The sequence below is a fragment of the Gopherus evgoodei genome, chromosome 16 (genome assembly GCF_007399415.2).
Source record: "Gopherus evgoodei ecotype Sinaloan lineage chromosome 16, rGopEvg1_v1.p, whole genome shotgun sequence".
NCBI lineage: Eukaryota > Metazoa > Chordata > Testudines > Testudinidae > Gopherus > Gopherus evgoodei.
This window is the reverse complement of record NC_044337.1, coordinates 24,430,233-24,453,974: the sequence shown is the minus strand read 5'-3', so window position 1 is coordinate 24,453,974 and position 23,742 is coordinate 24,430,233. Positions and strand designations below refer to the sequence as shown.

The following is a 23,742-nucleotide window of genomic DNA, read 5'->3' as shown; positions in this document are numbered from 1 at the left end:
AAGTGAATATGTACTGTGGGTAGGCTCAATACTAGAATGCGTACTTCAGAAACGGAGGGATTGTCCAAATTCAGAAAAACTGTTTCATGCTCTACATGGAATCAGAAGACAGATGCACTATATTGTTAAAACTAGTTATGAGCATTTGTATACAAAGGCCTTTTCACCTGTAAGAATAGCTAACATTACCCGCTATGTGCTTCACACATACATTAATGAATACTCATTTAAGCATGTGAGGAGTCCTTATGAGCAATGTTAGTGAAGCACACGAGCAGAAGAGCCACAGAAGTTAAATAGAAGAGCCCTTTAACCCCCAGCCAAGGCAATTCTGAATGAAAATAGAATTTGTCTGGTGACTCTTTTGCGCAAAGGGAACGTTCCCTGCATACCCGGAAAATTTTGTGCATCCTCATGGTGGCTGAGCAGAAGACGAATCTTGTTAGAAGTAAGCGAAGAAATTCATCCCCAAAAAACTGAAGAAAGGCCTGATCTGCAGAGGAAGAAGGTGACACTTAAAGAAAACTGAATTCAGAAAGGCATTTTTGAAGTAAGAGACTTCTGGGAAAACCTCATAGAACAGCTGTGCATTTCCCCCCCAAACTGTATTATTCTTTGGCAAGACTGACCAATGAGAAACAGATAAGAAATCCAGCTTAAGCTGTGCCACTAAGTTCTCTGTTGAGTGCGTGTAGGTCTTTAAGGACATACCTATGGAGCGAGAATGGGTCAGCAGCTGGGCGATATCCCGGTTGATTTTTCTAAGGTAATCTTGACACTTCTCCCACAATCCTCTGCGCATGCTTGATAATCCAGAGACAAATAGGAATGCCATTAAAGGATTGTTCAGAAAGAGGGTGAAGAGGCTACCCCGCTGAGACTGATCTAAAAGCCAATAATAAACAACAACATGATGCATTCGGTGTGTGAAACAGGAGAGCTGTCCCTGTTCTGTGCATGGTTTTAATACAATTAGTGTTAATCTTGCAACGCAAGATACTGTATAAGATCATAACTGGACCCACCATATAACAGTTCTTTCTTTTACAGTTTATCAGCATTACCAAAAACCCAGAGAAACGTCTTTGCTCTGGCAAGAAGTAGGCAAGCAACACAACACTTGGATATATATGCTCACCCATCCAACACAGACATATTGCCCCTTTGTTTTGCCCAGTTACTCTCCAGAAACCTACTCCTTTCTTTGGGAGTGCTGCTAGCTCTATTTAACAGCTTAAAACAAGAAAGAAGAGAGACGCTAGAGAAGTCTTTTACTGTGGGAACCCCCTTTTGGTCACTGGTCAGTGTCTTACCAGAGTTACAACAGATATTTACTGGTGCGTTACTAACACTGAACAGGAACCCCACTGGAGACATTCCCTGTTTAAAAGGTAAGTTCTATTATTTAATCAGAATTCCTCTTTGTTAACAGTTTTCACTTGAACAAAAACTTTTAATATTTTCTACTCAAAAGTTTCTAGCAAATAATAGAACTTACCTTAAAGCAACTGTGACGTCTCCAGCTTCTCTCATTCATTCATTTGCTGAGCACCACTTCCTGTGTCTCAAACTATGTCAGCAGACTGGACTTCATGCTGGGAAGTAGCAGTAAAATTGGCAACCCTCACAGACACACACCAGAACCAGTCACAGTTATAGGTATTGGAAAGTTAATACGTATATATTCTTATTTAGCAAATATTTATTTTGCTACCTCAAGTAATAGCTGCAGTTGTTTTCATTAAGCTCTGACAAGTAGAGCTCCTGATCATAGTGCAGGCCACACTGTCAACTCTGTTCTAATGGAACAAGGCAGATGGGGAATCTGACCATGGTCATCTTTAACCTAGGAACTGGCAGAAGTATTCTGGTCTCTGACTTGCTCATTCTGGAAAACCATTTTTCCATGAGATGCACTGATTGTTTTCCTTAAGAAACCCTCCAAAATCTACACCGGTGCCAGAGAGATTCTGCAGACTAGATATTACTGCAGATTCTACAGCTGGCCTTTAGAACGGCTCCTGGAATAGAGTGGGCAACATTATCTTAGTGACATTCCATTTGTAGTGAAGCTTCTCTCAAATGCTAATAATAGAAAAAGTGAATTATGACTCCAGCACTGTGATGGCAACTTTCTGAGTCTCTGCATCTGCAAACTGAGTTTCCTCTCTGGCACTTGGTGAAGCTGCTTGGACAGACTCCAGTTGAATCACACCACGTTAAAGTCATTTGTCATGAACAGTCAGTAACTCTTGGCATGCTCTGCCACTTCAAGTGCTGCTCATCCCCTTCTGGGGTTATCATCAGGGGAAGAGAACGCATCAGAAGGTGATCATTTTGGAAGCTGATCAATGTTACTTTACTTTGTCTTACACAGTTTTTAAAAGTAATACAAGAGAAGCTGTGAGGAAAGGCAACACCTTTGTACCTTGTAATGCTTTTGGATACGCTGTTGGAGAAAGCAAGCACACCAGTGGCTGTCCAAATAAGTTTGTGAAATTCTGTAACAGAACAGTTAAAACATCGTCATTTTGTCTTGTTGGTTGGAACCTTAATATATGTTTAATATATACAACTAAGGAGGGAATGAGCGGAGAAGGGGGATGGACACACACACACACACACACTGAAAGTAGGCACTAGTTTCATAGAAACAAATTGCTTTTAGGGAGTAACCCATTATAGTAATGGACTTGCTTTAAAAATATATTCTGTACTCCAAAGAACAAATCTATTTGTATTCAGGCCAAAGACCCACCTGGATTAGCCCTTTCAATTACTTTCCTTGCCATTAGTTTGGCTGTCCAATGAAGGTAAAAATATTGCTTTTTCCTAGCAGTAGGACTGTTCCCACTGGAATAGGCGAGCCACAGGTATGATGAGTATTAAAACTGGCTCCATTTAAAAACAAATGTGAACCATTAAGCAGCTGCTATGCGAAAACTCTGTTTCAAGTTAATTGCTTAATCAATTTTCCTTCAATATTCGTAAAAACACACCATATTTTACAAGAATTACTCTGAAATTCAGAGCTCTGAATTGTTCCACACACACACAGAGGGAATGCATCTTCTACTCTAGAATCTACTCCTTATAGAAAAAGAGGTCATGAAACATTTCTCCAGTTTAGTTACTAAACTGAGTTGTTCTTCTCCTGCTAGCAATCTTTCTAAAACTGAAGAGTTGCAATGTCTTATAAGAGAGAGACCAGGATGTCTGTACGACAGCAGCGCATACCTTCACGCTAACGAAAGAGTGGCCGGTTCAACGCAATTCATAGTTCCCTTCAGATTACATATTACACATCTAAAATGTACATCATCAGTCTTGGGTTCAAGGCTCAGAGAATCATTTACCTACTGCAGAACCACCAGTCACTTGGCTCAAAAGAGAAGGGAGGTCCCAATTCTGGATTCTTCTAGATTTCAACCTAGCGAGCTGATATTTAAACTCCTTGCAAAAGTATTTTAATTAAACTAATTCCTTCTAAACATGTCAAAATACTAACAGTGGCCTGGTCTAATCAAAGTAATATACGTTTCCCATGCTTAGAAAAATACTGACTAAGCTAAAAGCTCTGTTCCAAGAAGAGCCCAAGAGAGATTTATGAACTAGATATTAAGATTTTGGTCTCTAATGAAGAATCATCAGAAACTATTACTGTGCAGATGACTGCAAGCCAAAAATGAACTGATAATACTGAACTATATAGCAGAGGTGGCCATACCTGGCTCCTTTACAGTAAAGTACGGCTCGTGGATCCCCCCTCCCCCCATTCTCCACATCCCAGACTGGGGGAAGAAGGGGGGGAGGGAAAGCTCAGGTGGTGGGGTCAGGGGCTTCAGCTAGAGACGACTGGGGCCTACTGCAGAGGGGGGGGAGACAATTTAAAAGTTTGTCCCCCACAACAGCTTGAGTCATGCCCCCTCAGGCAAATCCCCCCTTATCTTCAGCAGCCCCTCCCTGCAGCTCCCAGGTGTTTGCTGCTGCCTCTCCACATGGAGCTAACACCTGGGAGCTGCAGGGTGGGGCTGGTACTTTAGCTCCCTGAGAAGATGCAGCAGCTCTCCCTGCAGGTCCCTGTTTGTTGCTGCCTTTCCCCATGGTTGCAGCTTGCCAGCTCCACTGAGCAGGGCTAGCAAACCCTGGCGAAAATGGGATGGGGGTCACATGACCCCCCCATATATATCACCTATAGCTTCTGCCTAGCAGGGAGAACATAAGAACTTAAGAGCAGCCAAAGGTCCATCCAGCCCAGTATCCTCTCTACCGACAGTGGCCAATGCCAGGTGCCCCAGAGGGAGTGAACCCAACAGGCAATGATCAAGTGATCTCTCTTCTGCTATCCATCTCCATCCTCTGAGGAACAGAGGCTAGGGACACCATTCTTTACCCTTCCTGGCTAATAGCCATTTATGGACTTAGCCACCATGAATTTATCCAGTTCCCTTTTAAACATTGTTATAGTCCTAGCCTTCACAACCTCCTCAGGTAAGGAGTTTCACACGTTGACTGTGCGCTGTGTGAAGAAGAACTTCCTTTTATTTGTTTTAAACCTGCTGCCCATTAATTTCTTGTAAACCTACATGGGAGCAAAATCTGGTTCTCAACATACCACATTCTCTAATTGGCAGAGGCCCAGATCACTGCTCTTCCAACCCACCCTACAGGCTACATTCATTGGCACACAAGAGTGCTTACAGGAGACTAGGACAAAGCACTCTTGGAAGTCAGCCTGCTACTCTGGAACTTGCCCCCAACAGAAACAGTGAAGCACAAACCTGTCTCTTTTTAGAAAGAGCTGCAAGATTACTATCTTGGTCCAGGTTTCTCCAATGGACTGAACTATGAAAACCTGCCCTCACAACTGACTGGCCAGATTCCTCCTCCGCTACTGTGGAAAAGCTGTGTGCTGCAGAGAAACTCTTATAATGTTAATTACTCAATTTAAGCCATGTAAAGTGCACACATTTCATAGTGATGGGTACCTACTAAATGTTCCTAAATAAAGAAATCTCCAGCTTTGAATGGATCCAACCCAAATATAAATATTAGAGACGTTCCTCTCTCCTTCTTACCTCCCACTCTACCCCCATAATAGCACAACAGTCAGCTCTCTTGCTTAAATGCCCTGCTTGTGGAGGGGGAGCTAGGTGATACTCCCACAGCATATTGCTCAGTATGACTATGCACGCTGTGTGGATGGAGAAGAGATACAAGAAAGTGAACATTTTCTTTTTAAGACCTATTAGCTGGTCTCCTTTTTCCCACAACCGTGGATGCAAAAATGTTTTAAGAGCAGGCACCTTTCCTAGAGATAACCCCTAATGGCTAAGGAATAAGGGACAGCGCCTACATCCCTCAGAGGGCCAGTCCAAAGTAGAGTAGAGTATTTCACAGAGGTGCTGAGTCTCTAAGAGCATGACATCACTTCATGGCAGGACTCCCTCTGTCATCACCATTTAAATTCTTCAGGAGGAGAAATAATGACAGAGCGCACATGAGCAGAAAGCAGCTTTTTGGAGAAGGCCTATGAGCAATTCATGTTACTGTCAATACTGCTTAGCAGTGCCATTTAAATGTCAAACTAGCTACTGTCCTCTGAAAGGATCAGAGCAGCAGCATAGAAAGGAGTCACTACACTGGCTCTGATTTTTCACACAGTTGCACAGAACATTTATCTGCGCTGACATGCTCTGACTACAAAGCATTTCATCTCCACTCACAGCTCACCCTGGGACATTTGCAAACAGCACAAGTTACATATTCTTACTGCAAGTCACCAAGCACACTTGCAGACCAATGACATGGGACTTGCATTACTGAGGGCTGGGAAACACTGCCACAGCTGGGCACTCCACTAGTTGCCTTTCATTGAGATATACGAATGGTGATAGATTTCCTGACGTTCAGACACGAGGTCCTTAACATTGTTTATGAAACTATTTCAAATCGTCACACTAACTTTCCTGAGTTCTCTCTAGACAGTCACAAAAAATGGAGTCCATATAATCACCAATGTCCTACAAGTTCCTAGCAGCTAACACAATTCCAAGAACACCAGAGTATCTACCTTTCGCCTTGCACACAAGCTGGGAGCTGAGGTGTCTCCCTGCTCTTTTCTTCTGCTGGCTGGTCCATGAGTTTTGGCATAACAACTAATGCACTGGATAAGAAGTTAGAGGTTTGGCTCACTGACCAAACGCAAAGCACAATGAGGAACAGAACTCAGGCTGAGACGGGTGTTTGTCTTATTTACCGCACAGAAATTCTACAGTCTCCATTTGGATAGGATTGAGTGAGTTTACAAAGCAACTTTCTTCCAAAACTATTGTTTAAGAGTCATGTGAGATGCAAGCCCAAATGAGGGAATCCATGACCTCCCCCTGCAGAGAACATGCATGTCCAGGGTTTTATGTGTACTGAAGTTCCCTAGTTCTGCCCTCTCCCATACCAGGACTACATGCTTTTTCAGAAACTATAATAGGAAGGGAGGAAGAATGGTCTTGTGGTTAAGGTGGAATGAAAAATCAAGAGATCTGGGTTTATTTCCATCTCTGCCACTGATTTTCTTGTGGCTGTGGTCAAATTACTTATTTCCCCCCCGCCTTCTGTAAATTGGGATAATACCTACAAGCAAAAGGGCATGGTGAAACCAATTGCATTAGTGATTGCAAAATCCTTCAAGATGCTTTGACAAAAAGGCATTAGAGAAAAGCAAACACAGTGTTATGACATTTAGGTCAAAGTGTTCCCAAATTGAAGATAGACTCATTTTGAATTATATGATTACTGAGTCTTGTTATCCGACATCCCTCTCTAAACAAGTGAAAGACAGACAGACAGTGGACACTGGACAGAGAACAGGCATATTTGGCCACTAGACGTCCCTAATGCTCCTTAGAAATAGAGCTGCAAATGACCATTTGTCTAACTGTAAATAAGTCAAGTTGTAAGAGGAGGGCATTAGGAAGTGACAGTTTTGCATACCCAGCATGTTTCTGAACATTACATTCACTAATAAAATAATGTCATCCAGAGATGATTGGTGCCTCTGGAATTAATCAACTTGCTTCCACATTACCTGAATTGTAGACTGCTAATGAGGATTTGGCACTGAATAATTCTCTGTCTCTACAGCATTCAATCACAGGAGTTTGTCATTTTTCTAACACATATTATACAAGAGGAGATGCTAAATGTATATCTGATTTTTGTAACACATTTGTCTTTTAATTTCTTATTTGTTATTCTTTTTCTCGTTCAGATTTTTTTCCAGATAAATGAACACACCTATTTACAAGGCAAAACTCTGCATTGACACTTTTCTGCCGTTTAAGGCAGCTCTGAGTAGAAGAGTTAGATATCTGGAGCAGAAAAGCAGATTAAGTAATCCCCCCGAAAAAGAAATTATCTTTGGTATAACACAAAACATAAATCTCCCACCAGTCCTAAACCTAAACTGCTTTTTTTCCCCTCCAAGAGGATTTATTACTTTCCAGTGAGCAGCCATTCATTTGCTTCTGTTCTTGTTCCTCTTTAAAGGATCAGATCCTGCCCAGCACGCACAACCCCGACAGAAAAATATAAATACAATGCATTAAAAAGAACACTATAAAAATGTAGGCTACCTAGGGATTGGCACCGTACTCCACACCACACGTCTACTTTCAAAATCTTACCTTATAGGCAACGCTGTTTGAGGAGTCCACAATGATAAATAGGGGCTTTCTTGTGAAAGGGTAGAGATCACCAGGGTGAAGGCTAAAAAGAGAAAGATGAGACAATTCACACAGTACTAGAACTTTCTGTGAAGCTGCTACAGGGGTCGCGCTGTCCTGCTTTGAGCGAGGAGGTTTCTCCTTAGGCACATAGCTGCCCACATCAAAGAGAGAACAGTAGGATGGAAGAAGAAAGCCTAATACTCAAGTTGTAGCTCACTTTACAGGAAAAACAGAATATTTAGGCAGAAGTGTTTTTGCAGTCACCCACACAGAGTTATTAGCCCCAAACTAGAGAGGATTTAAAGACAATAGAAAGAGCTGGACACCACAGCAGACATCCAAGATGATTTAGCATAAGTCGGGCCCTACCAAATTCACAGGCATGAAAAACATGTTAGACTGTGAAATCTGGTCTTTTGCGTGCTTTTACCCTATACTATACAGATTTCACGGGGGAGACAAGCATTTCTGAAATTGGGGGTCCTGACCCAAAAGGGAGCTGCAGAGGGATTGCAATGTTATTTTAAGGAGGTAGCGGTATTGCCACGCTTACTTCTGCGCTGCCTTCAGAGCTGGGTGGCTGTTGGCCAGGCATCCAGCTCTGAAGGCAGCCCCGCAAGCAGCAGCACAGAAGTAAGGGTAGCAGTATTGCAGCCCCCCTTAAAATAACCTTGCGCGCCCCCCCCACAACTCTGTTTTGGGTCAGAACCTCTATAATTACAACACTGACATTTCAGATTTAAATATGTGAAATCATGAAATTTATTATTTTTAAAATCCTATGACCATGAAATAGACCAAAATGGACCTTGAATTTGGTACCGTCCTAAGTATGAGACAACGTAATCTTTTCTAGCCTTTCAGGAAAGTAACAGGGGGCTGGGCCTGAAGGGGTGCAGGTCCTCTCCTTCCCCTTGACCACACAGGATAGGGGGAGGGAAAGAAGGATCCACTCAAAGTGCTCCAATAAGAGTCCTGATGCTGTTCCTCCTGAACATCCGAGATTTGGGGAAGGAATGGGGCTGTGCAGCACCTGCCCCCAAGGCACAGTAACCCTAGGAACCAGCTTTCAAATATAGGACTGTTCCTGAAGTGGAATTCTGCTTAAGTTTAAGAATTGTGCCTGTTCATGCTTTTTAGTGAGAAACACTCAGAAGGGGGCCGGGGAGGGGAGATTACAGCCATACTTCTACAGACAGTTAGTGAGGTTTGCCCTTTAAGTCACTGGCTAGAGGCCAGGAGTTTTGAAACTGAGGATTCTGAGTTCTATTCCCCATTCTGAATGTATAATTGTTATCACCAGACCTACGTGCACTGAACAACTAAGAGACAAAAAGACTGTCATGAGTATGTGTGCCATACGAACAACCTCCTTCAATAGAGTTTTACCTTCCACTGGTATTAGGCCTGGTCTAAATTTGATGGGGTCTCACGTCAATGCTGATGTACAAGGATTCAGCAAACACTTAAAGTTAACCAGCACAGCTGTGTCAGTTTGTGGGAAGCGGAGGGGGTGTTAAACCAATATAGCTATGTCAATACGAGCTCTAGCATAGCTGCAGTTTACACTGGCAAAAAAGTGCTTTTGCCAGGAAACTATATAAGCTGCGCTGGCAGAAGCACTTTTATGCTGATGTAAACTTCATCTACACTAGTAGGGTTTGCTGGTATAGCTACACCACTAAAACAACTTTTCTAGTGTAGACAAGTGTCATCTAGATGTAGGTGGAGATGATGGGCAGTAAATACAGCTCAGCAGAAGTTAAGCAGTTCAGTCAGACTGACTCCGCCCAGGTGTGCATTCTCTTGCCCTCCCACTACTAGTTCATCAGACAGGAAACTCACCCCAACTCTGAAGTTTTGTGACCTATGCATTTGATTATTACACACACACACAATATATATATATAAATAAAATCAATGCACACATTTTTTCAGAAAAGTTAAATAGGGTTTGATGCATCTTTACCGAGAAGAAAAAAAAACCGTGCTTGCTGTCTATTCCCCCTGCTGAGCCCATGACACTCACCAGTGCATCTCCTTGTACGATTGGCTCCGTTTGTGGATGGCATCACCATTGATCATGTCCCGGTTACTGTTTGTAAGGACCCCACCAAAATCATATGGGCCTACAAATGTCAAAAAAGAGACAAGATTAGCTGTCACGCCACAACTTGGACTAAGAGATTATAGGTGTAGGACAAAAAAAAAAGTAATGAATCTGAACTACCAGAGCTTCAAGAAAAAGTAATGATGGAGAGTTTACAATTTACTAGCCATGCAACTTAAAATGTGTGTGTTTTGGTCATTTCAGTGACTAACCTTCTGGTCTGGTAATACTGCGCATGCTGTAACTTCCACATTATTCACTTATTCTTCAAAACAATGCAGAAATCAGAATCAAGACATCTACTGTAACCCATTAGGCTATGTAGTAAAAGGAATGCACATCTAGGTCAACAGATGCACCGGGGACAGGAAAAGAACTTTACATATATTTCATACAGGACAAATCAAGACAAATTTTAAATACGACTTGAATCAATATATTCCAGAGTTAGAATTTGTCCTTCTAAGGAGTTAAGATCAATCAATTTCAAAACCTGAACTTTCCCAGGGCAGCCACAATACCAGTCTTTGCAGCCATCAGAGCACTACTAGGAGCTCTACAAATAAATCTCATAAATTGAAGAAAAGTTGGTTTTTAAACCTAGTAACAATCCAACATTATCAGCCAGGTTTCAGATCCAAAGTGATGGCCAGCTAGTCTTTGGAATTCTGTTGTTTCTGAAGTTATAATAAAATATTATACAGTTTTAAAAGCTATGTTGCACTGTTTTGTCTGGTCCTACTTCAAGGTTAGTGATTATTCCATTGGGCACAGCATCTGGGCTGACTGGTGGACAATGTAGAAATTTAAAAAATTGCTGTCTCCACAGAAACATCAATGGTCCCTGCAAGAGTGTGCTGGTACAGACAAGGATATAGTTCTCAGTTCAGTGGGAGTAATGGAAGTCCTCTAGCGTTAATGGGAGAACTGCATATATACTGTACTTCCTAATTCTGCACAGTTGGATTTCATCACTTATTTCATTTGCAGACAGTCCTTCCTTGTCTACACCTGAAAACCCCTTCCCCTCAATAAACAATTACTTTTTACTTGTAAGAGAAGCTTTAAGATGTCAGGAACAGAGCAAACTCATTTAGTGCTGTCACACGTGGGTTAAGTGTGACCTGTCAGCCAAAACTGGTCTATATAATTTAACAATGCAACCCGTGGCTCCCTCTTCTTTAATACAGAGCACTACATGCTGGGAATTTTAGTTTTTGCAGGCCACACTTTCCTATTTAAAAACAATACACACACAACTGACTGCAATCTGATTCATCATGCAAGCCCCATGGACCTGAAAAGTTGCTTATGGAGCTCTCCATAGGACAAAGATTGGGTGCCTCTACAGGAGAATAGCAAGTTAGAACAAGGCATGCAGTGAAGTTGGATACAATGCAGGTTACAAGGGACACAATATAGTTAAGACCAAACTGTCTGGGTTGCATCACACTGTAAGATGTTAAAAGTAATTAAAAAAAAATCACTGCCACAATAGAAAGTTTGCAGGGATTTTTTTTCTTTTAGCATTTTGAAAGATTCACAAATCATGCAAGGAAGATGAAATAAGCATGCATCTTATAAAGGAATGCAAGTCTCAAACAGATGAAGGGTATACAATATTTAGGATGTTTCAAATAATTTCTTCCTTTAAAGTAAGTTATAGAAAAGTAACAATCTTTTGACTGCATTTGCAGTAGTTGGCCAGTTTTAGATTTTTAGACTGTATCTGCATCCCAATATTCTGCTGGGTTGAACAACAGGGGAAGATGGAGGTGAGGGGAATTAAAATCATGACAAGAGCTTGAATTGTCACATCAATAAACGTATAAGGAGTACAGCAATCTCTGCAGAAAGCCCTTCAGCCATTTTGCCACCATTCTCCTGAACATCTATTAAGATCTTTCCAATCTGAAGTAAATGCCAGATGTTGAACCATTTTATTATGGCAACTCTTCACTGATTGGCCAATTGAGCCATGTGTCTTCAAAACTTGTGACATTTTTAATATTTCAGATCTTCCAAAAACTTGGTCATGTCCTTTGAAAAGATTTCAAGTCAGTAGGTTATTGTGTGCTAAACACATAAAATTAGCTGCTGTGTGTCCAAAAGAAAGCAAGTCTTGGTAGGTAGATGGGCATAAGAAATTGGACTTGTCCTTTAAAAGGAGTTTTGCGAGATCTCTGTGGGCCATTTATCCTGAAATATAAAGCAAATTCAAGCCCTGCTCATGACAGGGAGCATTCCTTTATTGTACCTTCACTATCCGAACGACCTGAGGGAAACACGCCAGTAGCCGACAAGTAGATCAGCAGCACGCTGTTTGCAGGCAGCTCCTGAAATTCAAGCAAAGGAAAGGGGCAGGAGGAAAATTCAGACAGTTATTGTAACATGCTATGTACATTCTGTATCAGCCTGACAAAATCATTGGTATTTACAGGGGCAACTCCCCTGCCCGGGCTGCCCTTCACCCTTATGTGGCTCTTTTGCATGTATCTATATAGCTTACACAGACACTTCGTGAATCAATGGGCTTTTGGGATAAGAAGAGCCATACTGGGTCAGACCAACGGTTCATCTAAGCCCAGTATCCTGTCTTCCAACAGTGGCCAATGCCAGGTGCTTCAGAGGGAATGTACAGAACAGGCAATCAAACGATCCATATGGGTACACACAGTGATGCGTGCTGCAGAGGTACTCAGTTGTATCTTTTTAAATATCTGATTGATACGCCGGGTTCAGAGGCTGTAAGAGCACCATTTCCCACACATCCCCTCTTCCCTAATATCTAGTGAGACACAGACTTCCTGGAATGTGGAATCTAAGAGTTAAGCCAAGGTCCCTTTGGAAGAAGACAATCTCCAGCTGTCCCAGAATTCTGAAGGAAGTCTTGGCTCCCCGTTATCCTTCTCCCCCAGCAAAAAAGGGCCTGCAACAAAAATAATATTCCAAAACTTCTCAGTTGGGCAACTTGCCAAAAAATAACACAGGGTGCTGGATCCTGCATGAGTCTGTGCAAGCAATGCATATGCATCCATGTGCCACCTTTCCATTCACACCCTGCATGGGAGCACCGACATATCAAAGACCCCTGCTTTCTGGGGGAGAGACTGAGCATGCAGGCACACAGAACACCAAACACAGCCAGGAAGTTTCATTTTAGGCTCATCAGCTGTGACACTGCTTCCTCCGTAAAGAAACAAGTTGTTTTTAGCAACTAAATCCCCCAGTTGCTGTTGGTACAAACAATTAAATATACTGGGCCCTACAAGTATATTAACTGGAAATGAATTTAGCCACTACTTTTGCAGAATTCTTAGTAAAAGATACTTATATATTTAGATCAGATAATCTGCCGCTAAGACAGACAAATAAGTCATTAACATTTCCATCCTATGAAGAAGATGGAGATTAACCTTTTGTCATTTACTTTACAATTTAAAAAGGCTACTAAAACCTTAGTTTTCAGGGAAAAAAAAAGAAAGGGGTTTTCTTGACTTAGTTACTTTTTTTTTTTTTTTTTTAAAGCAAAGTGTACCATTCCAGAGTTGTTTTTTTTAAATCAACTGACAAATACACCTGATTTTACAAACCTTGAACGCTGCTGCTAAGAACGTATACAGCTGGCTGAAGGTAGGTTTATACAGTAAGTACTTATGGGGATTTTCCCGCCTAGCAGGTTTCTCAGTCGACTCCTATTTAAAAACAAACAAAACAAAAAAAGCACACCATGTATATTCCTAATATATCTTTATCTTTAAACTTCCATTTATCTGAATATTCATCTGCAATGTGCTTCCCTAACATATCGGTCTGCCTATGTAGGATTCTCTACTGAGTACCACAGTAACAAAGTTCAGGTCAGAAGCCGTTTGACAGTCAGTATTCAGGCTTAACCCTCAATTTAACTTGCCACCCAAATCCTGCTTTAATCCTGGATTGTAATTTTGAGAGAACAAGGTGAGAAAATGCAGTCTCCAATTCAGTTAGTTCCCAATCCCTTAATAAAGCTCCCTGACCACATTTTTAAGGACACTCCCTGATAAAAGCACACATCAGCCTCATTCTAGCTCCACGTTTTTTACTCTGTTCTTCCAAGATACAAACATTTTCTTCCATTTTATTTGTACCTCAACACATTGCTATAAAATGTGCTGACAAAAAACAAGGACTGGCAATTCTCCCCTTTGTCTACAGATGAAACACAAAATGCATCCTAAATATCTACTCTAGACTATACTAACAGAGATGACCCAAATGAGAGGGACAAACTGAAAGTCCAATAAGCAAAAAGAAAACAGAGGGGCTTTTGGAGGACAGCAAACAAGATAAAGTCTTTCCGTTAGAACCAAACAATACTTGCTACTGAAGCTTCCACATATAATAGAGAAGCCACTGTTAGCCAGGTTCAACTCTAGAGTTTGAACCCACTTTCTGTAAGCATCAGAACAAGAGTTATAACAACATAGCTGCCATGCTCTACATACAGAGAAGATGGACTAAAGTTAATCGAATTCTGTTGCCAAGTTTGCAACTGAAAATGAAACTCACCTGCATTCCAGGTTTGTTCATTTGTGAAGCCAAGTTCATTGGTTCCCTTTCCAGTGCTTGCAACATTCGGAACATATCAACCGTTAATTCACTGAACTTTACCTGCAAGAGGAACACTGCCATCACTAATGCATCCTGTCTGGCATGGGGTAAATAGGTACTCTGTTTCCTAAGAATTACCCAAGTAAGAGCATCAAACTGCGTACTGAAAAGATTAGAGTGAAAAACTATACAATATCTAAAAAGTGCCCAACATTTGGTTAAGATACTTGTACCCCACTGCTGACATGGAAAAATTAGAGAGGTGAGATCTGAAAGCCATTTGACCTCACTGTTAGCTAAAGACAGAAAATTTCCCCAAGCTGTTTGGAAAGACATTAATCTGTTGCATCAGCTGTGATGTGACCCTCATATGGAAGTGTCACAACACAGGTGATGCAACAGATCAGGTTTTTCCAGACAGACTGTCCCACAAAAGACATGGCACTAGCATGTCTTAAATATGCATGTAGCAGGGTGGTCACCCGCTCCCAGCCTGAAGGGGTTAAAAACCAGCCCTTGGAGAGGGCTGGGGTTGGGAGCCTTAGGCTGGGCTGACTGGGGAGGCAGCCTCAGCTGTGCAGACACACAGTCTCCTCTAGCAGGAAGGGAGACAGGTCTGGCTGCTGGGGGGCTAGAAAAGGTACCTGGAGTGCAGCAGGGCTGAGGGAAGGCCACAGGAGCTGGGGAGCTCCCACCTGGAAACCCCCCGGGCTGCAGCCTAGTATAAGGCCAAACAGGTGCTGGAGTTGCAGGGGGCAGCCTCACTGTAGGTAGAGGCAGCAGGTCCAAACCCAGCCTTGCCTGTGATGAGTGGCTTATACTGCAGTCTGCCCCAGGGCGCTGGGGGTAGTTGGTGACTGGCAGTAGCCTACGACTGAGGCGAGGTCGGGATGGTGGGTAGGGGGTTCCCCTGGGTGGGGAGACCCAGAGAGTAGGAGTACTCCCTGGGGGGCAGCACCTGAGGAAAGTGGCACCGGGTCCAGGCGGACATGGGGGCCAAAGCAGTGAGTGACGAGACTTCGGCCTGCAGAGGGCGCTCCAAGGCTGGAAAAAGAGCTAATTCCCAGGACGCCAGTAGGAGGCGTCGCCGGGTGAGTCTGTGCATGACTACAGTGAACAGCAGGCTTTGGGTATCAGATAGAAGAGATCATTCTTAACTAGCATAATGGATACAAGTGGTAAAAAAGTTATGCGGCAGTGGGCTGACATGGAGAGGTCCCTTATCTTGCAGTAACTTGAGTTTGAGCAGTTTTGTCCCTATGGGTGCTCTTTCGAAGGATGTGCCCACGTGCTCTTGACTAAAGAATGCAAAGCACTGTGTGCAAGGCTGCACCTAGCAGCACCTTGTGCCTCCAAATGATGGCATATAACAAGAGGCACGAACATGCTGTTGTGTCACTCAGTTCCTTCTTGAGTGTGAAGCAGAGCTCCACAGCTGAGAGAAAAGGGGAAGGGAAGTGGAGTACCCATACGAACAAAACATCTTGAAGAACTGAAAGTTACTGCAAGATAACTAACCTCTTCTTCAGGTATGTGTCCCTACAGGTGCTCCACCATAGAAGACTCCCCAGCAGTAACTCAACGAGGAGACCAGTTCAAGACAATTCAAAGGACCATCACCAAATGTAGTATCATCCCTCCAAGCAGGTAAAATGGCACAATGCTTGGCTAAGGCATGAACAGAAGACCAAAATTGCAGTCCTACAAGTTTCTGTTATGGGAATGTCTTTCAGGAGAGCTACAGATGTGGACTGCGCTCTAGTGGAATGTACTGTCACTCCATGAAGAGGCTGCATCCCAGCGGATTCATAACAGGTTAAAGAGAGACCTGAAACCCATTTCAAGACTGAGTGGAAACTGTTTCTCCTTCCCTCTGAAAAGTCTACAAATAATCTGGGAGAGGCCCAGATGATCTTAGTCCTGTCCACGCAGAACGCAAGAGCAATTGGACATATAGTGTATGTAGGCTGGCCACCTCTCTGGAGGCATGATGCTTTGAGTACTTGGTGTGCGGAACTCTTGATTAATACGATATTCCAAAAGATACCTTTGGAAGAAGCAAGGATGTGATACAGCATAACCATATTTCTATACAAGGTAGTAAATGGTGTGTCTGCCATCAGAGCACTGAGTTCTCTCATATGTCTACATGAAGTGATGCCTATAAAGAATGAAGTCTTGCAGGAGAAGTGGAGGAGAGAACAGGTAGCCATCAGTTCAAAGGGGGTTTTCCTTAGGACACTGAGAACCAAATTAAAAATTCCCACTGGGGGGCCAAAGACCATACCAGAGAAACAAGTCATGTAAGCCCTGGAGGAATCTGGCTGTACAGGTCTGTCGCACCTTATGCGCATTTAACATGCGCAATTTCAGCTTTACGCGGTCGGCAAAAACAAAAGAGAACAACAATTTAAATACTGTTTCTGTAGTGCAGGCAATTCCGCCCGTCATTCAACTCAGTGTAATTTTGACTATACGCGGTTTTCGCTTTACGCGCTAACCGTGGAATGGAACCCCCGCGTAAGAGGAGACAGACCTGTAATAGGATGAGCAAAAAACTGAGAAGCCCTCAAAAAGTGGAAGGCAGCAACAATGGGCAAATGTACTCATTGCTAGACGGCATGTCTACAAATCCAATAGTTAGTCTAGGATTTTGGAGAGCAGAACACCTCTTCAGTCTATACCAGCATCAGAGAACACCAGGAATGGAAGTATTTCTAATTTTGAAGGTAAGTTTTGCAAGTCCTGAGTTTCCTGCTAGATAGGAGAACTGACTAGACCTTATCCAAACATATTAGCCCCATGCTCAAGAACCATCTAGGAACCATACTCTCAGATTCAGGGGAGAGGAGGTTCAGATACATCCGGGTCCCAGAGTTCTGGGACAGGAGATCCTTTGTGAGAGAAAGTCTGGGAGGCATTGCCAAAAAGAAGTGAAGGAGGTTCTTGTACCACACTTGTGTTGTTCAGAATGGTGTAATGAGGATAACCTCCCTTTCCTGTTGCAGTTTAAGCAAGGTCTTGAGGAACACAGGCAGAGCAGGTAAGCACATAGCAGGATACAGGGCCACAGTGTTGTCAGGGCAGTCTCAATCCCCGGCTGATTCCTATGTAAATAAGTCCCCGTTTTTATTCCAGGCTGCTCAATTTACATTGGAGACAGGTTGCTAGCTGCCTTCTCTCAAGTTCAGGAGAAAACCAGTTTCTCCCTGAGTCTGGTCACAGACTTTGAAGCATATCAGTGAGTATCCATAATTTCTCATATAATATTTCTGAAACGTATGGGCAACAAACCAGTCTCCCATATCTAATTGGAATGACGGCAGCTAGTGTCACCATGCTGAAGTGCTGGGAAAGTGCTAGGTGTCCAGGTTTCTGAGGTCGAGGATTGGTCTCCATCCTCTGCCCCCTTGGGAATGAGGAGATAGTTGGAATAAAACCCTGTTCCAATGAACTCTGGGGGAACAGGTCCGACCGACCCCAAGAGTAGGAGAGACTGGATGCCTTGTTTTAAGAGATCTTTTTGAGAGGGGTCCCTGAAGAGGGACGGAGAATGAGGGTGCCGGGGTGGGGTGGGGGAGAAGAGTCTGGAAGTGGATAAAATATCCCACACTGATCACCTCCAACACCTAGAGCCCTATGCGGATACAAAAAACGTGGATCCACATCCACCAGGATCAACGTGCAATCCGTCTTCTACTTGTATCCACATCTGTACCCACAGCAGCAAGCCATCTAGTGACAGGGGAGGGGAAGCAAGCGGGGGGGGGCGCAGGGTCTTACAGGGAAGAGGCAGCACAAGGGTGGGATTGGAGGTAAGGAGTAGCATGGAGGCAAGGTCTCAAGAAGAAGGGGCAGCATGCGGGGAGGGGCTGGCAGAAGGGACTTTGCATCACATGCTGCTCCCAGGGGCTAAGAACGGCAATCAGCAGCAGTGCTTATCGCATCACAGTGGGGCGGAGGGGTGGGGTGCCAGGGCCCCACCCGCTCCGATCCCCATGGCTGGGGCTGGGCCCTGCTGCCCAGGAGCTTGTGGGACAGGCCTGAGAGTGCAGCCACTGCTGCCAGGCCATGGTGTGGACGCTGGCGCTACCCAAGAGGCCCAAGCTGCTGGACAGGAAGCTGCACAGTGAGTGGATGCTGGACAGGCCTACTGCCCAGCCCCAGCCACTGGCTGCTGGCCTCCAGCCCAGTGCATGCTGCACCCCACAGGCTGTCCGAGCTGGATACCGCAGGCCAGGCATCGCTGGTGAGAAGAGCCCTGCGCAATCGTATCTGCATCTGATCTACTATCCTCAGAAATGGTCCGGGGATATTTGCAGATATGAAGTGGATATTCTCAGATTTGCAGGGCTCTACCAATACCCGTTTACCAGAGGTAACCTGTTCCCAGGCAGGGAGAAAGTGAGAAAGTATGGCTTGTACAGCACAGGATCTGGGAAAGAAAGTTGTTCAGAGCTCTTGATTAAAGTGTCAAAACTGTTTATTAGTGGGAGGTGCAGACGTTGCAGAAGGGGACTGTAGACCTTTTTTGAGGTCTAAATCAGGGGGTCTCAAGACAAACTTTTTGGTGGCCTCAGAGTGATTGTTGGTGGCTGGTCTCACACTTTCCTAAAACAATTAGCTTTAGGAAAGCCAAATAAATATGCACACACACACACGTCCAAATCGTTATAATTATTTATTGCTAGCTAGTAAGTCTGCTGTGAAAAGTGATATTAAAACGTACAAGTATCACTTTTCACAGTGGACTTACTCAGCCCTACCACGCCTGGGGACAAATTAAGCTTGGGGACACAGCGGGGAATAGAGCCTAAAGCCCCACCACCGGAGCCTGGGGCCTGCTGCCGCGCAACCAGAGCCCGGGGCTGGAGCCCGCCGGCCAGAGCCTGCCATCCCACCATTCCAGGGCTCAAGCCCAAAGCCTGAGCCCCACCACCCCTGGAAAGGTGGGGAACTCACTGGCTGCCTGGTCCTCCACTGTGTACCCTAGGTGACTCCAGAGGGTGGCAGGGCCCAATCCCTGCTGGCAGCTCCAGCAACCAACACCAAGGCAGGGTGCTTTGCTACTCCCACCCAGCCCAGGAGGCTGTGGCCTCAAGAAAGGTCCCTGGTGGCCGTATTTGAGAAATACTGGTCTAGATCTCCTCCTGTGAAAGCCCAAATGTCTGGGAAAAGTCTGCTGCGGATGGTACTGTAACAGTACAAAGAGCTCTGACATTTGGAAAAAAAATGGTTACCCACCTTTTAGTAACTGCTGTTCTTCGAGACGTGGTGCTCATGTCCATTCAAAGTAGCTGTGCACGTGCTGTGTGCACACCAGCTGGAAGATTTTCCCCTAGCAGCATCTGTAGGGTCGGTCCAGGAGCCTCTTGGAGTGGCACCACCACGGTGCCCTATAAATGGACCCCCCAACCCTCCACCCCCAGTTCCTTCTTGCCAGCACTCCGACAGAGGGGCAGGAGGGTGGGTGTTGAAATGGACATGAACACCACATCTTGAAGAACAATAGTTACTAAAAGGTGGGTAACCGTTTTTTCTTCTTCGAGTGGTTGTTCATGTCCATTCAAAGTAGGTGACTCACAAGCCTAACCTTAGGAGGTGGGGTCAGAGATCACTGCTGACTGGAGTACTGCGCGACCGAAGGCTGCATCATCCCTAGCCTGGTGCGTGATGGCATAGTGAGAAGACAATGTGTGGATGGAGGACTACGTGGCTGCTCTACAAGTCTCCCGAGTCGGAACGTGAGCCAGGAAAGCTGCAGAAGAGACCTGCGCCCTAGTGGAGTGTGCCGTGACCGGAGGGACAGGGGTCTTAGCTACGCGGTAGCATTCCCGGATGTAGGTCACGATCCACGAAGAGATTCGCGGAGAGGAGACCGAGAGCCCCTTCATCCTTTCTGCCACTGCGATGAAGAGCTGGGTCGAGCATCTGAACGGCTTGGCACGCTCTATGTAAAAAGCCAAGGCCCTGCGGACATCCAGGGAGCGTAGCCTCCGCTCTTCGCTGGAGGCATGTGGTTTCGGATAAAACACCAGCAGAAAGATATCTTGGCCCATATGGAACTGTGAAACGACCTTGGGTAGGAAAGCTGGATGAGGTCTAAGTTAGACCTTGTCCTTGTAGAAGACTGTGTACGGGGGCTCAGATGTCAACGCTCGAAGTGCCGACACCCGTCGAGACGAGGTGATCGCCACCAGGAAGGCGGTCTTGTACGACAGGTACAGCAGGGAGCCCGAAGCCAGAGGCTCAAAGGGAGGCCCCGAGAGGGCAGAGAGGACCAGATTCAGGTCCCAGGCAGGGGTCGGCTGATGCACATGCGGGAAGAGCCTGTCCATACCCTTGAGGAAACGCCCAACCAGCAGGTTCGCAAACACCAAGGCACCCCCCCCTCCCGAAAGAAAAGCGGATATGGCCGCCCAGTGAACACGAATGGATGAAAGGGAGAGGCCCAGTTGTCTTAGGTGAAGCAAATAGTCAAGGACATCGGGAATTGGTACCCCCACCAGGTTGTGACCCCACTGACCCAACCATATGGAGAAGCGCTTCCATTTGGCCAGGTAGGTGGCCTTAGTGGACGGTTTCCTGCTACCTAGCAGCACCTGCCTGACCTGCTGGGAGCACTGCAACTCCACCGGGTTCAGCCATGGAGCATCCAGGCTGTGAGGTGAAGGGACTCAAGGTTTGGATGGTGGAGAGGGCCCCGGTCGTGCGTGATCAGGTCCAGGAGTAGGGGCAGCGTTAGTGGCGCCTGAATTGACATGTGCAGGAGTGACGTGAACCAATGCTGGCGCGGCCACGCCGGAGCTATCAGGATTACCCTGGCGTGATCCCTGCGAATCTTTAAAAGCACCCTGTGTATCAGGGGGATCGGAGGGAAGGCATAGAGTAGACCGTCCTCCCACGGCTGTAGGAAGGCGTCCAACAGAGACCCCTGACTGCGGCCCAGGAGGGAGCAAAACCGTCGGCACTTCCTGTTTTCCCTTGAAGCAAACAGGTCTAACCGGGGAAAAGCCCCAGAGTTGGAAAATTGAGAGCACCATATCCCATTGGAGAGACCACTTGTGACCCTGGAACGAGCGGCTGAGGGTGTCCGCCAAACCGTTCTGCTCCCCCGGAAGATAGAACGCGTCAGGTAAGTGGCTTTGTGAACGCAGAAATCCCACAACACAAGGGCTTCCCTGCAGAGGGGAGAGGAGTGTGCACCCCCGTTTGTTGATATAAAAAACTGCCGCCGTGTTGTCCGAAAGACTGAAACACACCTGCCGGCCTGTTGAGACCGGAAGGTCAAACACGCCAGGCAGACCACTCTCAGCTCCCTGACACTGATATGCAACTCGAGGTCCTCCTGCAGCCACAAGCCCTGCGTCCTGAGGCTTCCCAGGTGCGCTTCCCAACCTCGATCCGAGGCGTCCGTCACCAGGGAGAGGGAGGGCTGTGGAGGAGCAAAGGGGACACCCATGCAGACTTCCCGCAGGTTGAGCCACCACTGTAGTGAGCTCAGCACCAACTGGGGAACGGACACCACTGAGTCCAGGGGGTCCCTGACCGGGTGATAAACTGTCGCCAACCAGGACTGCAGCAGGTGAAGCTGGAGTCTGGCATGGACCACCACATAGGTGCACACCGCCATGTGGCCCAACAGCCGGAGGCAAACTCGCGCCGTGGTAACTGGGGCGCGGTGCAGTCCGAGGACGAGCTTGGAAATTGCACGGAACCTGGACTCTGGCAAGTACGCTTTGGCGTGGGTGGAGTCCAGAACCGCTCCTATGAACTCTATTCGTTGCGTCGGAGACAGGGTGGATTTGGCTTCATTCAAGAGGAGGCCAAGATCGAGAAAGGTCCGCCTGATGACCACCACCTGGGTCTCTACCTGCTCCTTGGGCCGGCCCTTTATGAGCCGGTCGTCCAGGTAGGGGAATACCTGGATGCCCCGTCTGCGCAGGAAGGCTGCCATGACTGCCATGCACTTCGTGAAGACCCTGGGAGCAGCTGACAGGCTGAACGGGAGCACCGTGAACTGCAGATGGATGTTGGCCACGACGAACCTGAGGTACCAACAGTGCCGTGGAATTATGGCGATGTGGAAATAGGCGTCCTTTAAGTCGAGGGCGGCATACCAATCTCTTGGATCCAGGGAGGGGATAATCAAGGACAGGGAGACCACGTGGAACTTGAGTTTTGGCACAAACTTGTTCAGCCGCCGCAAGTCTAGGATGGGTCTCAGGCCCCCTTTTGCCTTCGGTATTAGGAAATACCGGGAGTAGAAGCCTTTGCCCCTGAGCTCCTGCGGGACTTCCTCCACCGCCCGCCTCCATGAGGGACTGCACTTCTTGAATTAGAAGTTGCTCGTGAGATGGGTCCCTGAAGAGGGACGGGGAGGGGAGTTGGTGGGGCAGACAGGAGGAGAACTGGATAGAATATCCCCTCTCTACCATGCGGAGAACCCAGCTGTCCGACGTAATTTGGGAGCAGGCACAGTAGAAGGTAGGGGTGGAAGGATCCAGAGTCTCGATTGGTAGGTCGCTCTCGACCGTACCATCAAATAGGGTGGTCTCGATTGGCCAGATGCCTGGCCGGAGGGGTGGCGCTGGTGATGCCTCCTGCCATTTCTGCCTCGCCTGCGCCCCAGATCCTGGCGAGTCTGTGGCTGGTATGGGCGAAGGGCCGCCTGCGGCCTAAATTGTCTGTGCTGGGTCACAGCGGTATGCAAGCCCAGTGAGCGAAATGCGGCCCTTGAGTCCTTTAAGCTATGGAGACGTTTGTCCATTTTCTCCGAAAACAGCATCTGCCCCTCGAAGGGGAGGTCTTGAATTGTCTGCTGGACCTCGTAGGGCAGGCCCGAGACTTGAAGCCAGGCTTCCTGCCGCATGACCAGGCCCGTTGCCAGGGTGCGCGAGGCTGAGTCCACCACATCTAAGGCGGCCTGGAGGGAGGCTCAAGAGATCAGTTTGCCCTCCTCCACTAGGGCTAAAAACTCTGATCTCGAGTCCTGGGGAAGGAGCTCTGCAAACTTCGACATGGCCGAACAGGTGTCATGGCCATATCGGCTTACTATTACCTGCTGGTTGGCAATGTGGAGTTGTAGTCTCCCCGTGGAGTACACCTTCCTGCCAAAGAGCTCAAGTCTTTTTGAGTCCCTGCTCTTCGGTGTTGACCCCCTGAAACCCTTGACGCTCCTGCTGGTTAGCCACATCTACTACCAGGGAGTTGGGGGGAGGGTGGGTGTACAGGTGTTCGTGCCCTTTAGAGGGGACGAAGTAGCGCCATCCTCTTGGCAGTAGAGGCCAATGACGCTGGTGTTTGCCATAGGGT

The 23,742-nt window shown here is 46.2% G+C and overlaps 1 protein-coding gene across 4 annotated transcripts in view; it reads right to left on the bottom strand.

Annotated features, from left to right (window-relative positions):
* SCAI (suppressor of cancer cell invasion) overlaps positions 1-23,742 on the bottom strand; it is a 111,735-nt gene that overhangs the window by 9,639 nt on the left and 78,354 nt on the right. For 2 of the 4 annotated variants that reach the window (XM_030535267.1, XM_030535268.1), the window contains 8 exons: positions 14,386-14,487; positions 13,428-13,529; positions 12,092-12,170; positions 9,754-9,853; positions 7,683-7,764; positions 2,429-2,501; positions 712-885; positions 393-493 (listed from right to left, as the gene is read on the bottom strand). In XM_030535267.1, coding sequence (XP_030391127.1) covers positions 393-493; positions 712-885; positions 2,429-2,501; positions 7,683-7,764; positions 9,754-9,853; positions 12,092-12,170; positions 13,428-13,529; positions 14,386-14,487 — 813 coding nt within the window. Of the gene's footprint in view, positions 1-392; positions 494-711; positions 886-1,498; positions 1,596-2,428; positions 2,502-7,682; positions 7,765-9,753; positions 9,854-12,091; positions 12,171-13,427; positions 13,530-14,385; positions 14,488-23,742 lie in introns of those variants that run through there. The other 2 variants (XM_030535269.1, XR_003996729.1) reach the window with 2 other exon arrangements.